Source organism: Trichogramma pretiosum, unplaced genomic scaffold (assembly GCF_000599845.2).
Source record: "Trichogramma pretiosum strain Unisexual culture from Peru unplaced genomic scaffold, Tpre_2.0 scaffold2, whole genome shotgun sequence".
NCBI classification, from domain to species: Eukaryota; Metazoa; Arthropoda; class Insecta; order Hymenoptera; family Trichogrammatidae; genus Trichogramma; species Trichogramma pretiosum.
The window spans coordinates 4,310,229-4,327,779 of NW_019641687.1; the positions used below are offsets into that span (position 1 = coordinate 4,310,229).

The 17,551-nt window shown below is 40.6% G+C and overlaps 1 protein-coding gene across 2 annotated transcripts in view; it reads right to left on the bottom strand.

Moving 5' to 3' along the window:
* LOC106658702 (diacylglycerol O-acyltransferase 1) overlaps positions 1-17,551 on the bottom strand; it is a 55,080-nt gene that overhangs the window by 28,325 nt on the left and 9,204 nt on the right. For both annotated transcript variants that reach the window (XM_014380778.2, XM_023461434.1), the window contains exons 3-5: positions 12,875-13,003; positions 9,206-9,300; positions 381-433 (exon numbers count right to left, since the gene is read on the bottom strand). In XM_014380778.2, coding sequence (XP_014236264.1) covers positions 381-433; positions 9,206-9,300; positions 12,875-13,003 — 277 coding nt within the window. The remainder of the gene's footprint in view (positions 1-380; positions 434-9,205; positions 9,301-12,874; positions 13,004-17,551) is intronic.

A 17,551-nucleotide genomic window follows, 5' to 3' on the forward strand; every position in this document is an offset into this window, starting at 1 on the left:
GTATTTCGTGTATCTTTTGTGCTTGCATAACGCGTTACATATCTCAACGGATTATCCTATTGCGGGCTGGGAATCAATTTTGCCAAAGTATCGATTTTTATAATGAAGAAAAGAAAAAATTGCAGAATAAAAGAAAAATCGCGCAATGGATCAAATCGAAAAGTTGGAAAAGAGCGTATTGCGATGTATAATTGACGAAGTATGCGTGATTTACTGACTGGCGCGTACGCGAGCTAATGAAGACGAAGAGCTCGTTCGATGCTTCAACATTTTTTCGTCCTCCAAGTGAGCGGGAGAGGGAGAGCGTGAAGGCCAGGACAGTCGAGTGATGTATGAACATACACACATTTGACACGTACGTCTGAATGATTTATACTCACCATTGCTAGACCCTTCTCGATTAGTAGACATAGCGTTATCGGCACCGTTGAATCTGTAACAGAAAAAAAACGTCAAACATCAAAATACTTCGCAATTCGAGATGTGTTTTAACGCGAAATTTATGATGGCCGACCGAAAGCGATTTCGTACTACTTGAATACGCGTTATCTGCGAAAGTTGCGCATATAATGACGCGAGAAAGTATAGGAGCGAGGAGGAAGAAGGGGAGAGGATGAAGAGAAAAGAAAAAGAAAACAAAGGGAGAAAAATCGAGTAAAGATAAAGTCAACGATCGTATAGGGACGTGGACAGGCGAGCAGAGGTCGGCCAGGCGCGACAGTGCACAAAAAAGCATACGCTTGTTGCTTCACAAGTGTGCGACAAGTATATATAGTAGGGGAGATAAAACCGCGGCCGGGTACAGTCGACCACTTGACTTGGAATCGCTGGAAAAAAGGCACCCACACATGAGAGTGCTTGGACGCATCCAGATATTCACGTACGCGCGTACACGAAATATAAACTATAAAGCACAAGGATAAGAAAAAAGGTTAGCCAGACTAAAAGGTGATTTAAAATTTTCGACCACGATATGCTTTCAACGGTATATTACTTATCTGGAAACAACAAAATACTATAAACATTTGACACTTCTTAAAGAATATTTTTTTAAAAAATCTAAAATTTAATACAGGTTTCATGCAAAGTCAAACATTAAAATTTAAGTAATTTAAACTCAATTATATTCATGGTAATTGTAAATAAAATGCATGAAAATGCAGGTATATGAATTATTTTCAATACAATAATAAACCAAAACTATTCAATAGTATATTTAAATTTAAATATTTGGCTTGGTAATAATGTTTCAATAATGATTTATTTTGTGGGCTAATAGCTCAATAAATGAATGATGGCTCGATAAAATTAAGGACAGCCTTCACCGCTAGATGGCGTGTACATTTATCTATAAATCTGCAAGTGGCGAAGTGAATTCAATTATATAAGTCAAATCAGGGTTTACTGAACGATATCATGGGATGCCGATCGTAGTGTGATAATTATTCAAAGAACTAAGAGAGTTCGAAGCAGGTTTTCAAAAATTCATAAATACTGTTTTTGGTTATTAAGGTGAATTAATTTGATTTATCTATGAGTACAAACATTAACGATAATGTTATAATGTTATTTAATTCAAATTAAGAAACTCAACTAAATTCACCTTTTCCATTATAAAAGTAAAAAATTAAAAAAAAAAACATATATTTGAAAGTAATGGAAATTAAATTAAAAAGTAAATTAAAATTTAAAGAATTTTACATCACATTTAATGTGATATAATGCATGAAAATAATATTTAAATTTCATTCGAATATTATTAATTTTAATGCTTTTATATGGATTTGAATTCGCCTACGCGAAAGAAACAACTTGTTCCACTTTTATATTTATTTTCTACCGAGAGGTACACAAAATAATCTTCAATATATTAAAAGGCATTAATTTTTCCGATTCTTTTCTATTATAACTTTAAATAATTTTAATAAAAATTTTAAAATCTTGACTAATGAAAGCGCAAGATGAGCAAACGTGAGAATCATTGAATTAGATTATCTCTTTCTGTTTCAAGTATCACTTGGCATGCAACTACGCGACATTGTTTTTACAATCCATAGACAGCACAAAGACAAAAAGCGTTTGAAATTTTTAATTAACATTACGTATTACTGTCAGTGCTGCTGGCTTTGTCTCGAAGATAAAGCAGAAAGAGCCTCGAGCAACGATTGTTTGCTGCACTTTGCGACTTTATTTAATTTTCGTCTAAGCCAATGAGAAAACGCCAATCCACGCAAATCTAGACGAAGCAGTGGACCGTGAAAAAATTACACCGCTGCATACGTTAGAACGACACAAGAGCAACACAGCGATTCAGAAATGAAAGCGAGAGACACAGACAAAAAAGTGCCTACGCATATCGTTCACAATACGAAGCTCCCGATCCATTGTTTCAAGTAGAATCGCTGCTTGTACTATTTCCCAATGAGCTGCTGCCGCTGCTGCTTGCTACTGATTTTACTTTTTGTCGTCGAGCGCGAACGGCTCAAAGGCACGTCGGCTGAATTCGGTTTATACGCCAGTCTGCTTTAATGGGAATGAATGGAAACTGTACCGCTTGCGCGCACTCGCGCAGAGGCCACCTTTTAGCGCGTGAAAATTCACGTCGTGTTGAGTCATTATTATTTCGTTTTTTTCCCTTGCCATGGCTCTTTCTTCCGCAAGCGAGAGAAAGAAAAAAGCCTCGATTTGGCCTGGACAAAAGAAGAGAGTAGTCAGGGAAAAATAAAATAAAAAAAAAGTAAAAAAAAAGAAAGAAAACTCAAACAGGTTCGGGGATCTAAAAAGGAAGCGCGTGTATAGGGAAAGAGGTATTGGCGAGTTTAGACTTTAAATCCTTGCGAAGCTTTTGAGTGTGAGAATAGAAAGAGTTGGGAGTGTGCTGAAATTTTCTATCCGACCGAGCCTCGCGAGAGCTACGTAACTGCCGGTGAGCTCACAACATCAAAGTTGAAAGTGCAATCTTTGAAACGCAGTCCGTTTGCAGAAGAAGATTCTTTGAAATGTTTAGCTGCTACTTTGAAATGATTCTTTAATTAAAAAATGCGATGATATACGTATAGATGTGTACTTTATAGAGCCAAGCACAAACGCATTTTGTGCATCGCATGCAAAATACTTTTAATCTTTTTTAATTAGAAACCTGGACGACAACACGGCAATGTAAATTTTCATTCAAGATTTATGACTCTTGTAAACTGTGCGTAATATCTAGATTCAACAAACAACAATGTGAGAACAAACAGCTCGAGCTCAAGCTGCAAAAAGTTTGATAAATTTATTAAATACAGCAAGTTCACAGACTCGCATCTCGCATGCACATTGCATTATAATACATTCGAATACGAGATGCCGAGGTTCGTGTTTATACATACATAGGTATATACTACGTAGGACTGCGAGCGGCGCTGCTGATGGCGCGGCGTCGGTGGCAGCAAAAGCATATAATATGTAGTTCGGCTAATTTCGGTCGTCACGCGCCACGCGCGCACACACACGCGCGTAAATGAGTATATCACGCTTATACTCATCAGCAAGGCGCAGCATCAGCGCAGCGCGCGAGTCGGGAGGGCGGTCAGGATATAACATACGCACTTGCAGGGTGCAAGTATACAGGAGGAGGAGAGTGAGAGAGAGAGAGAGAAAAGCGGATGATTTTTGAGCCAAATTTCGCTCACTCTCGGCTTTGAAATTTGATTATTTCGCCAAGTGTAATCCATAACACATACACGTGTATATGTATTTACAACTGGCGCGAACTCGAGCGCCTCTTTCAACATTGGGTATAATTAAGGAAATTAGAAATTCTCCCTGCTCAAGGGAGCTTGAATAATCGCTGTATAACGCGTGGCGCGGAGCTCTCTCCCTCGCGCGCGCGTATGCTTGCATCGTTATATGCTCTCGTGCCATTATGCGCAATAGTACTCATTTTAGTCCTGTTAGTTGATTGTTCGAGTGTAGACCTGCGAGCGTATGCGTATTCTGCTGCCAACAAATTGCTTAATGCGTTTAGTCTAGCGTTAATTTTTCGGACACGTCGGCTGAAAAGTAGCTTTATTGTGTACAAACTATGAATCAAACGATTTACAACTTGGCTCTCGGTGCTCATGTTCAGTTAGTTGTACAAACCTGCGGCGCGTACTCCCTAACCTGACGACCAGTTCTCGATGACGCGCACCTGTTCTTTTTTTAATTGAAATCTTTAATGATCAATTAACTCGTAAAATTCATTACATTAATCACGCGAGCTGAGATTGGTGCAATCAATCGACGTAACGATTGCCAATTTGACGTTTCGAAAATTCGATCAAATTCAGTTGATATAAATCGTGTGTAGCCGTCATCTCGTGAGCGTCATCGTTGCTCATTTTGAACGACGCCAAAATGAAAGAAAAAAAAGCAGAAAAAAGCAGCAGCAAGCGAAAAATTAAAAATGAGAAACGACCAAATCGCTTGACCGCTTGGACGGTAGCGTGTACACGTACAGTTATAAAGCACGGCAACATCGTTACAAGCTGTTACCAGCTGCGCGCTGCAGCAGCAGCAAAATCGAAAGCTCCCTCCGCATGGCCCGGTCTCGGGCGAAACTCGTCTCATACATACAAAACATCTTTCAGCGTTGCGGGCCGAAAGCTTCGGCTAACTCGTTAAGAGCACGGCGCGTCACGGCCCTCCTTGCGCTGCACACTCGCAGAGCTTGCAAGCTCGCGCGCGAGGTTAACTTTGCGCGGCGCTTCGTGTACGTTCTCTCTCTCGAGTAGTAGTAGAGTGCGCCCCAACTTTACATCGTTGATGAAACCAGTGGAGGGGCTAAGGGGGACTTGTTCTCCTCATTTGAAACTTAACACTGTCGAACAAGGAGCTTCCGTCGACGCGGCGCGCAGCTCTACGCTATATAAAGCTAATATACCTGCGCGTCTTATTTCTAGCACCTATCGACATGTCGGTTATGCGCGCGTCTACGTGTGCACGTGTACCGCTGTGTAAATGTGTGTGCTCCGGGTTTAGCTAGTACATTGTGTAGCACACTCCACTAGCGGTCAGGCAGTCAGGAGAGCTGCTTTTATCGAACCATTTTAGTTGTAGCGTTAGAACAAAGCGCCTCGCTGCGCTCTCGGTATATGTGTTATGTTTATTGGAATCGAAGGGAGCTTTTTTTCTATTTACCCGAAGAAAAACCACTCCTGTTAGAACTCGTCTGAAAAATACATGCCATTCGATCGGCCTGAAGAATACCTCGTCGACGATAAAACATTGAACTAATGGCTCGGAGCGAGTAACACGAGAGAGAGAGAGAGAGAGAGAATAAAAAACAAAACGTAGATGCGGCTCGTTTCATTGGCCGAACGCTCGGCTGCTCGTTCTTCAAGCGCTATGAATAAGGAAAATCTTGTTCCCTCCAGCCGCTTATGGCCATATAGGTTTGACGCGCAACTTTAATTACGCAAATATCGCTGCACATCGTACGTATATACGATGCGGACTCGAAGAGCAGAATCCTGCCAACAGACACTCACAGCGAGAGGATATATTTTACGATACAAGCTCAAACTATAAAAAAAGCGTCGCAAACCGTGAAGAATATAAAAAAGAGGGGGCGCGCAGGCATCGTCGAGAAAATAAAGAGTCACCGCGGCTCTGGATATATATATACGTATGTATGTACGGTTGCGGCAATGGTATAGAACGTAACTGGACGAAACGTCGCCGTTTCTAGATGGGATCGGGCACAAGAGAAAAGAGCTGTTACGCGTCGTAAAATGTGAAATTAACGTCTGGCCGGGCCAAAAAACTGGTTCACCGATTTCTATGCTTACACATTCGCACTTTTATTATGGAAGACCTGAAAAGTCCCTTCCTGACCCTGCCTTCCTTTTTTTTTATTACTACAGTTTAATTTTACTACCGAGCTCGCGGCTCATCATATTTTTCAGAATATTTAGGGTGCAGGCAAGTGTTTTCGAATATTATATATTATTTGCAACAACCAGTTATATTTGAGTACGAAGCACGGCATGTGAATGGAAACATATTTGATACTCTATATAGTGTAATCTAAAGCTCAATTTTTTTCCCTCTTCTTTTTTGTTAGAACTAGTTCACACTTTAACGCTTGCAGGCTTTTTCGAAATTGAAAATGGCGATCGAGCGTAGCGGGATAAAAGAGATTCTAGTCACTGGCTATGAATTTCACATTGGACTTTTTTCGTTCATATACAGGTGTGCACGCGGCAATTTTTGTTCTTCTCATATTTTACAACTTTTCAAAGTTACACCGGGATTAATTCGTTGCGACGCGTGCACGGCATCCGACCATTTTTTCAACTTTTTTTCGCCAAGTCTTTCGCAAAATTTTACGAATATATAGAAATAAATTCACTCGCAGCCCTCAACTATTTTAGAAATTTTCTCCGGGTAAAAACATGTTTGCCGAATCGGAATTAGAATCACCGCACTGGCTGCAGTGCACTGGTAACACAATTTAGCCGCACGAGCTTTTCTCGCCTGCATAGCGGTGAGGATAGCGAATTTTCCTTCAAGTGGCAACGAAGACGTCGCGACGGCGACGAAAACAAGCCAATAAGAGCATCTGCTGTTTAAGCGAGAAATTGGCCCGATGCCGAGGCCTTAATGAAGCTATACTGCTGCCTGCCTGCCTGCCTGCGTCGAGTGCAAAGACGATATAATAAATTGGCCTCGAATCTGACGTGTTTTAATCTCAAACTCTTTTACCCCTGCTGAATTAATTAATCCTTTTGAAATCGGCTAAGTCGAGCAGCTATGTGCGCTAAATACACATCGCAAATGCTTTCCCGCATTTTCTGCTCGAAAAAGAAATCACATTAGGTAGCTGAAAAAGCATTTGCTAAGGAATCATTATATGCGGGACAGCGTGTAAGGGAAAATTCTGAAATATGAGGGGGGCCTATTAAGCTTCTTTACCCTTCGTAAGCATTACTAGAATATAAGAACCCGTATATATGTATGTATATATAGGACGCCCGAGTAAATGATGCGCAGCTTCTTGCGAGGCTCGAGCCAACGTGCAGATCCTGCAAGTCCAAAGTTTTTCGCCTTATCACGAGCTCCTCTTTCCTGGCGTTTGACTTTCTTCTCTCGAAACGCTTTGTTATTGTTGTTGTTGCTGTTGCTGTTGTTGTTATTATACAAAATGAGCACAGGGAGAATATTGTACTAGCCCCCGGCTACTGTGAGTTACGGTTTTTGCTCCCTATAAGCAGAGGCTACTTTGCAGCCAGGTGATTGCTCTCTTTTCAAGCGAGTAATGTACGAATAAAACATCTTTCTCTTGGATATGCGTCCGGAAGAACAAATATCCAAATTTATTACAAAAGGGTCCAAGATACTCTTCTCAGGATTAAATTTTTAATTTTCAATTCTATAGAGCAAAAGAAAGCATGGGCTGCGAAGAGAATTCGGGAAACGACAAGCGGCAATTTTTATGAACGCCTTCCTATGATAAATCTCGAGTCAGCCGCGAAGAATAGGTGGAACGAAGTGCAGTGTCTTAAAAGCTCGTGCCTGCGCATTAGCTTTTTTCTCTCCTGACTTTTTTTTCGTACGTACAGTTACTAGTGCCGTTTCCAGCAGCTCTTGTCTGCAGTGAGTTTTAAAATTTTTATATTCCAGATATTCTCGAACGTGCGGTTTTGTTTTATATCCATTTTTTTTCTTCCTCTCCTTTTTCTACTTCCGAGCGTTTTAAATCTCTGTATATATCCGCAGCAGCAGTTTGAAGTATTTTCTTCTCTCGCTCACGACAATACGGATCGCGTTACTCATGAAAGAGAAAGCTACTGCCGCTGCATCGATGTTATTGGAATCTCGGGGAGAAAGAAGAATGCGGAGAAGGGCGAGTAAAAAAGAATGAGTTTTGATCGACATCTTCTTGAAAAGGCGATATAAAAGTTGAGATTGGGTCAATTTTCGAAGGAAAATTAAAGAAAGATGACGCCTTACTTTTCGACTCGATTGAAAATCCAATGTTTCCAAAAATAACCGGTGAAGATTGAATTGATGCTTGAATATTTCATAGCACGTGAAATAGTCTCTCACGCGAGAAATCGTTTATCTTATATTTTTATTGACTTTTTTTTTATTCTTATTTTTTTGTTTCTCTTTTTCATACAAAAAGCGTTGAACTGCACTTTGAAATAATACAATTTATCAATTAGGCTATTTATTTTCTTTCAAAGCCATTAATGTCGTCAATCATGTTTTTTTTCTGAGAGTGGCTTCCACTTGGAAGTTGAAAGTTTAGCTGCTGCGCTAAAATAGCCTCAACAACAAAAGCGCGTTAAAGACGCTCTCTCACACATGCACACAATTGCAGTATGTTTTGTAGCGGTGCGCAGAGATTAATGCTTTTAGAAGCGAGTTTTTTTTCTCAAGATTTATTCTTTCTTCATACGTATGTATAATAGCGGGGCGCACATAGCCGCAGGAAAAAGAGACGTTTACTTTTTGAAGTCGCAGGACGTTTTCTCTTTCAGAGAGGGCAAAAATTTATTCAACTGCTGCATGCATCTCGGGGGCTGCGCGCTGCACTGCTTCTGGGGAGAAAAAAATCTCCAACGGAAACATTCTTATTCACCTTCACACCCGAGAAAAGCACTAGTACCCACACGCGCGAGTACAAAGCCCTTTGCTAGCCTCCTTCTTTTTCTACTTATTCTTAAAAGCTGTCAAAAAATATGACTGCAATTAGGCTCTTGGAGCTTTGGCGTTTGTGCATATTGCGCCGGAAGACAAGTTACACCTACTATGCTTAAAACAGGAAGTCTGACTTTTTTTCTCTGGAAATCGAGTTTACGCGCCTTATGTACGTGGACTGTACTGTAGGTAACCTTGATAATGATTCGTCAATTATATCATTTGGTCAAAGGTTATATTGTGGCCTTTATTATGCATAGTAAACCTACAAATAATTTTTTGGAACTTGAAGTCGTTTTTCTGATTTTGAATGTTCGTTAAACTTCTCATCATAAAAATACATTTTAAATTATTTTTCTAGAAAAATTATTCAAGTTTTTAATAAAAATTGTCTATGCAGTTAGTTGATATTTTAAGCTCAAGTGTTAGTACCAAGATTGATGCGATATAACTACCACATACATTTGGTTAAATATTTTTAAACACGTACTATACAAATTGAACAAAAAACGTAGGAAAATGAAGGGTAACTTACAGAGAATGAGTAAAACGGAGGGATGCTCCTTGCTGACGTCGTTCTTGCCGGTGAGAAAGAAGAACCACTGCCTCGGGTCTACTCTAATGCCGTACCTGTGGACCAGAAAAAAAAGAACGAGACATGTACAGTCGAAAAGAATAAAAAAGGAATACGTGCGCGCACGTTCCGACACAATTTACTATACCCATGCTGCCATTAACGTCGCGTGAGCTGCGGGGTTAGACCATCCACACACACGCACACACACACACACACACACACACAGATACACGAGTCGTAGAAAAAGTTGCTCTCGCAAGCTTCTCTCATCGAGTTAATAATGGAACGCGCCCGCCAGTGTCTTATGCTCAATTGTACATTCTGAATTTGGAACTCTGCAGTAGCGATGGAAAATTTAAAGTAGTACCCTCAAGTATATTACCGCAAAACCGCCAAGACCGATATAGAATGTGGCTCTGTGACTGATTACGACAACGTGATCGCTATACTTTACTTTTTCATAAAAAAGACAATCTCTGGCACTTATCAGAAGTGTATGTAAATTTGAAAAGACGATACACCTTTCGTATGGCTTTACACGTCTTCTTGTTCAAGACAAAAATCACAGCCTTACTGACTGATCACTGTATATAAATGTATATTTTTGGCATAGCAGGAGTGGTAACAAACGATCCTATGCATACATTAATGCTCATAACTGCTACTTTGTGCAAGTCTCTTTTACATAAGCGACTTTATGAAAAGCGATATATAGCTTGGAAAGGGGAGAGAGAATGTATAAATTATGACTATATCGTGAAACTTGTGACTGCTCGAGGAAGGCAAAAACTTTCAACGATGATCAAACTTGGCCGTCCCGGGCTCCATCGCAGCTTTCTTTCTTTCCACTCTTTGAGCTTATTTTCGCATCGATGACACCGCGACGACACAGAGAGCTGATTCATTCGTTTTTTTCTGTCTTTTTCTCTCTCTCTTTTTTTTTTTAATTTTTAGTTCAATTTGCACGCTCTGACACCAGAGAGCTATTTTACCCCTCCACAAAAACCTCTAATTAAGTCAAACAGGCTTCGAGCTTGTGCGCAAAAAAGTTTTTTCTTTATACCGAGAGAGGAGAGAGAGAGAGCTTTTATATAGTATAGGTACTCTGAATGACGATAGTAGTAGCGGAGTGAAAAAACGAGGCATTAAAAATGTAAACAGAATTTAATTGCTTTGGCACGCAAGCAGATTCGAAAAAGGAATTTCTCACCAATCGTTTAAGCTCAGAAAAAGGAAGCCGAAGTAGAAAATCGAGATTTAATAATTGAAAGCGCGATGAGTTTCGCGCTGCACCTGGAAAATTGTCGGACAAGATTTTAAGGAGTATAAAGGAGCTAGACGGCGACGACTCGGCCGTCGTCTGCAACTGATTACGTATACTGAAATTGAAAGACGGTACTGCGGTATATATAGGCTTAAGCCTGCAGGCTTCGGTTTATGTTTCAAGTACAAATGGAGTGCTATATGCATATTGTGCAGCTTAAATGGCTCTCCGGTGTCGATAAATAAATAACAGCGGTCATTCGAGGCGAAGAAAACAATTACGCTTAAAAATGATCACGCGTGTAATTGCTTCTTCTGAGCTGCGGCCACGCACTAAAGATGCTGTGCAGCCAGCAATTAAGCCGGGGCAAACTTTGCTCGCGAGCGCAAAGCTTTTCTTGACTTTTAACGAGCGTTATAAATTGTTGCCTTTGCCCTATCGTGCGAGAGATAGAAGGAAGCTTTCTTGTTTGCGATAGAAAGATCGATAAAGCTGTACTGCACACGTGAGTATATAAGTTGGCGTATTTAAAGGCTTTCTCCACTCGTCTGCTATCCACTACAACATTCCAAATCTTATTCAAATCCATTACAATCTCCCTCGCTCTCTCTCCGTCTCTCTTCAGTCTGGCAAACAATCAGCTTACATACATACACATACAGAAACTTTGTTTGAGTTTCGACCATTTCGATTTCTCCTCTAATAGTTCTGGAAAATCTTCTATACGTATATGTATATCCATAAGCCGCGTGTAATATCATCGACTGCAGCAGCAGCTGCAGCTGATGCAAGCTCGTTCCCCTTTTGCATCCCGCGTGGACATACGCTACGGTACACACACATGAGCAAGGCTTAAAAGTAAACCTACTATCTATCGCTTTTTGTTTATATTGAAAAGTTGGTCGGGCTGCGCGAGCGCACACATTCTCATTTCTAAACTTGAACGAGTGAATAATACGCACTATAATGGCTTAGCAGTGTAATCCGAAAGGAAATGTTGAACTCGGGAGCGAGTGTACGGGGCCCCAAGTAATTACTATGAAATGTGCTGAGTCGTCGAGAAAGCGAATATTTGTCAAGAGATAGTGTGTAGGTCTTCGCAAATCGATACCTCGCGATCATCGCATCAATCAAAATTCCCTTCGACGTTATACACGTACTTTGAATATATATGGGCCAAGTCACAACAACTTGTTTGGTCAGAATATCATGTAACATGCTTATGTAGTTTACATCAACATAAGAAACTTCCTCAAATTTGTGTCCTCTAGGTCCATTCCCTATGGATTCACCGAGGCTCAAAGTTGAGTTTTTATTTTTCAAATGTTATTCTGATTTTTAAGGGCTGACTATGAAAAATATTTTAGTGATTCATAATGTAAAATCAAATGAGAAATTCAAATTTTTTTTCATAATCTAATTTAGTACGTAAAAAGTATATAAAACTTAATAAGTAGAAAAAAGTCCAAAAATAAACTTGTTCTTAAACTTTGAGCCAGTTCTAGAATATGTTATTTTCAAGACCAAAATACAACTTCTCAAAACATCGAAAATCCATGAAAATGAAGCAATTTGATAAAAGGTATATTTTTATCTTCAATAGAACACATTCCATTATTGACTTATTCCAAAGTTTCGAACAATTTTATTTTTGGATGATATGCAATTTTCCATTTTTAAATTATGATAAGGTATTAAATATGATTTTTGAAATGCAATTAGAATTCCTGATCCAATTTGACATAACAAATTATTTTGCAAATATTATTTCATAGTCATTTTTATAAAAGGAGAATGAAATTATAAAAAAAATTCAACTTTGGGTCTCTGTATATCCCTCTGTATGAGGATTGAACATAGAGGGTTCAAATTTTGAAAATTTTCATTTTTAAATGAAAAAGTTAAAGAGTAAATACTTATATTTTGAGATTTCATTTCTTTTTTGACGTGATGTAACCCATATACATTCACGAGCAAGTTTAAGTGCCGTGACAAGTGTAGCGTCTGTCGAGTGGATCATCAGTTTTGTACGTCAGCATCTCTCTTTCCCCTTTAACCTCTCATGGAATCGTTGAGTTTTTCTTTTTTTCCATTTTTTTGGTTGTTGTCAAATTTGAAATATCCCTCGCGCGGCAATAATTTCATCGACGAGAACAAGTGTAAATTATCGGCGCACGAGTAAAATAGCTTCGTTACTTTGCTGCGCGTGATACGAAGAGAAAAGAAGCACTAGCAGAAAATCGTAAAAGTATATCTATACACCGAGCTGCAGGGTTAATCATACGGCAATGTGTATATAGCGCGAAAAGAGAGAAGAGCCTCTCCTCTGCTCGCTCGCTATACTACGGGGTAAAGAAACTTACTTTATAAAGTTCTCCAATAAAAGACGAATTCCGCCAATGCCGAGTAGTAGGAAACCCCAGTTGACGAATCCCGTAAAGTTGTCGAAGCCCGAACTCCATGAAAAGAGACTATCTCTCGGGCGATGGCACCTGTAATGAAAAGAAAATATAAATAAGACCAATGCCAAGAACTATTCTTCCGTCAATTTAACTATAAACGAAATTTTTTCTTTCTTTCTTTCTTTCGTTCTTTCTCTCTTTATTTCTTTCTTTTTTTACACATTTTTTGTAATAACTCGAAAAGCAAAATGAAAAAGAGCTGCAGTGGCCCTGTAAGAATATATACAGCCCCACAATGAGAAATACCAGCTTGCATCCACACGCGGTAACTTGCGCTTGGCAGATCCGGAAGAAACAACTACGACGACGACGAGTGGGTTTTGTTTCGGCGACTGTGACGCAGTGAAAATGCAAGCATTGGAACGACTGCGCGTGGCATTGTTAGCTGCTGCCGCTGCAACTGCTGCCCACTTAAAGCAAGACGAGCGCCGCGCGCTGCAACACCCCTTCACGGTGGCGCGCCGTATATATATTTCTTAATCCATACGCAAGACTCGGTGCACAAAAAAAGGTGCGCACTCGCGATACCTACAAGGGCGCGTCAATTTTACAACACTTCAACTTTCAAATTTTCCTCTCGAGATTCTGTTACAAATCGTCCTTCTCTTTCTTTCCTCAAGTTGCTCGAGTGTACTTTACTCTTTTTTTTCTCGCCCCAGAGTCCGCGTGCGCGCGCGCAAAAAACTCGTACACAGACGTTCCCAATATGGAAATTTAATTTTAATCCGAAAAAGGCATTTTTTCCTCCAAAAATACACGTACAACAGCCTAGGTGCTCTTAACGTTATACGTAGGAGCTCCGGTACCTCGTCTGCGGATGTATTCAGGGAGCGTAGCCGCGACGCGCCTCGCTCATCCTTGCGCGTACGCATGATAAATCGTGCATTCTTCGCGTAGTCTTGGCTCTCCCTCTCTCTCCTCTCTTTCTCTCTCTCTTTGCTAGATGCTGCTACATCTGCTGCTTCTGCTACTACTCTACAGCTGGCTGAACATTTACCCTAGCGTACGTACCTTAGTTGCATTTCTATGTAATGTTATTTTGATCTTTGAACGATATGATCGTGTACACACGCGCACCCTTAAAGCTCATGATTCGATTCTTCGGCGTAAAATGTAGTGATTACGTTTGCGATGTGATTTGCAGCTGCGTGTTCGTGCGCTCTAACACACATAAGGCGCACCATTGCGCGAAACTCGACTTATACATAGGAGAAAAAAATAACGCGTCTCCGCGCAACTGTTCGCCATTTTCCGACGTAGCCATGAGAGACGTCATTAAAATAGCAAAAGCACAAATGGATTCGAAAGTTCACTTTAGAGCTAGAAAATAGCGCAGCGTGTATATGCCTTCGCTTTCTACACGTTTGTTCCATCACACATATCGCTGCCGAGAGAGGGAGAGAGCTGCATCAAGAGACTCAGTCGAAACTTTCTGGACTTTTGAAGAATTTGCAAAACTTTTCACCGATTGACTGACTTTTTTTGCGCATAGCAGTCTGTACATGCACCTATTCGCGAATGGCTCAAGAAATATATATACACGCGCTACATATATGCGTCGAAGGCAAAGAGGCCAGGGGAATACACTTCTTTATGGACTCGTAGCAGTGCTTCAAAGTAAAAAAATCGAGTGCAAAGTTTGCTTTCTATATACGTTTAAAGATTTATCTAACTGTTTTGCCTGTGCGTGTGTGCACACATATACACGCTCGCGCGCGCGCAATATGATTGCTTGAAAAATATATATGTATTTTTAAATGAGAATTCGAAGTACTGCTTTTTCTGGCATATTATACATTTTTTCCACGACTATTACGAATAGCGTATTTGACATTGGCTATAAGATTTATTCTGGCGAATTTCTCGATGGCCACAGCGGTGGTAGGCAGTCTGCTGTGTGTCACACCAAATGATATTTTTCTGATACCTACAATAAAACGTCGGCATTTTTATCTCTTCAAAAATATTAACGTGAAAAATAATGATTGTCAAATAAATAACGGAGCGCGCGCAACCGTTTGAGTTTCGTTTGTTGCAGCTGCCCCGTGCAAGCGAAAATCCCGTCTGCCTGGCAAATGAATCCGAGCAATAAGTATAATTATTATCGCTTCGTTTCAGACCAACATATTTATATAATTTTCGCATTTCCAACGTAATAATTTTGACATAAAAACACATATTAAATTTATAAAAATACAGTGAATTTCGAAATTTTGTATGAAAGCGTGATGGATTCACGCCATTGGCTTCAACCGTTGAGGGTAATAATCTGCAAAATCAATACCCGCGTTGTTCCGCTCGCATTCTTCTTTCAAGTCTCGAATCAAAAAAATGCGAATTGTTCCCAAGAATTTTTAATATCCGTACTTTTCTATTTTTTACCCATTGAAAAAAAGCGTCTTGCGGAGTACTTTATCTTGTCTGAGACAGCCGGCATAAGTGAGTATTTGTATCGCGCGTCGAAACTTCGGGTATGCGCGCGTATCTCTATATACATTAGCCAGAGCTTTGCCGCACCCTATACGCCAAGAAAGTGTAGCGTGTTCAGCGGGTAAGGTAAAACTATACTGGCGCTTATAGCAAGTAAGAACTGTATATGCTCGTGCGCACACATATACAAAAGCCGTAACGTGACAATAGAGCTAGACAAAAGCCAAAGGTTGGCGAAAGAGAGGCAGAGCCAGAAAGAGAGAGAGAGAGAGAGAGAGAGAGGAAGCGAGAGGAAGAGAAAACCAGCTTTAAGAAAGTCCGATGTATATACACCGCCGCTGCAGCCGCACACGCACGCGAGGCAGAGTAGTGGCAGCAGCAGCAGCAGTAGCAGCTTAAACATTGATATTACTAAGAGGATTTGCCCACAATTTCATATAGCCATGTTGCTACGCTTTTTCGGTGCTAGAATCCATTTGGCCTACATATACAAAGCGCATATAGAGCGAGAAAGAGAAATGGTTAAATTTTAATCAGAAGCTTCCGCTGCGTTTATTATATGCGAGTACTCGCAGGGACGCCGGCCGACGTTGTTTCAAGACAACGCGTGTGCCGTGCGGCTCTTTGGATTATGCGCGCACGCGAGGCTATATAAAACAAGCTCGAATTATTTTCATTCGCGCGGATCGAGGATCCCACCCCGTCGTGTACGCAAAATTATGCCAGCGCTTTCGAGAAATAAATAGTGCGCTCGAGCTTTTCTCCCGCTTCTATATACAGAGAGAAGCGAGTGCGCTGCGAGCCTACGGATTGAATCGCTCTAGAATACAGCTCGTAGCGGTATTTTGTCATTTATAATACGCCAAAAAATTGATGGCTGTATTACCGCGAGGAAAAAAATCTATTGCTGCCTCGTAGTTCGAGAGTGTAAAATGAGTAATTGACTATTATTTTTCTCTTTCTGGTGCGTGTGCATGTGCGCGGGAGACAAGTGGCTTTTCAAGCACATCTCGCTGCAAGCTGCAGGACTGCGCGTGCTTTGTACGGGTAAATATATTAGGCGGAATAACGGAAAGGCAGACAAGAAAACGAGAGAGAGAGAGAGAGGCAGGCAATTAAGAAAGAAGAAGTCTAGGAAGGCTTTGGCAGCTGCGTACAGATATATAGCTATACACGATCCTCGAGGGCTGGAAGAGAGAGGAAAAATCTCTTTTCAGTGGCCCCAAGACTATATCAGTCTGCGTATACAGTCAAAGCTTTTGTTTGTTAAAGGGGTGTGCGAGTATCCGATTTTTCGAGTTTTACCGATTGAGTCGAGTTCTAATAAAGTCAAGAAAATTCGAGTACCAGAATATTTTGGTAATGAATACACAATTTAAGATATTTTACTTCGACTTGTCCTTGTCATTGACTTGCACGGTCTGATGTACATCGTCGTTGATGTCAAAGAATATCTGAGCAAAGTTATAGCAATTCTTGCAAATGATGTGCAATGGTGTCAATCTATTCTCATCGGCTATATATATTGTGGTTTGCATCTCTTCTGATTAGTAATTCGACAAAGCTTCTGCGATCAATTAACAAATGTGACTCGATCGAGTCGATTTTTTTTAGGTACTTGCACACCCTTAGTTTATAGGCGAGCGATAAAAAAAAGGTAAGCCAAAAAAGCATGAATATTAGACGAGTGCAGATATAAAAATAAAAAAAAAAGGAAGAGGGATAAAATCAGCGTACACGGCTCGTAATTCACGAGTCTTAGAGCCTCGCGGCGCGTAACCATAATTACTCGTCTCTGCTTGCTCTTGCTCATTCTCCGGGCATAAAATTGTAAGCGAGCGCGAAGCTCAGAGCGCACTTATCGAAATTTACGACGTTTCGGCGTATAATTAATTGAATAAAAGACCGACTTGGCTGAGTGGGTGCAAGACTAGGGCTGACTGACAAACATACACGCGCGTGCATATGTACGCACACACTCACAATTCATCGGAGAGCGAGAGAAAGAGGCTCAACGGTACCGTTCGCGCCCGCGCGCGTGAGTAAAAGAGAGAGAGAGAGAGTGTGAACGAGGGAAAATTTGTGCATGCATGAGCACCAGACGCACACGCATGACGTCGTCGTCGCTGCTGCTGCAAGTTCTCTCTC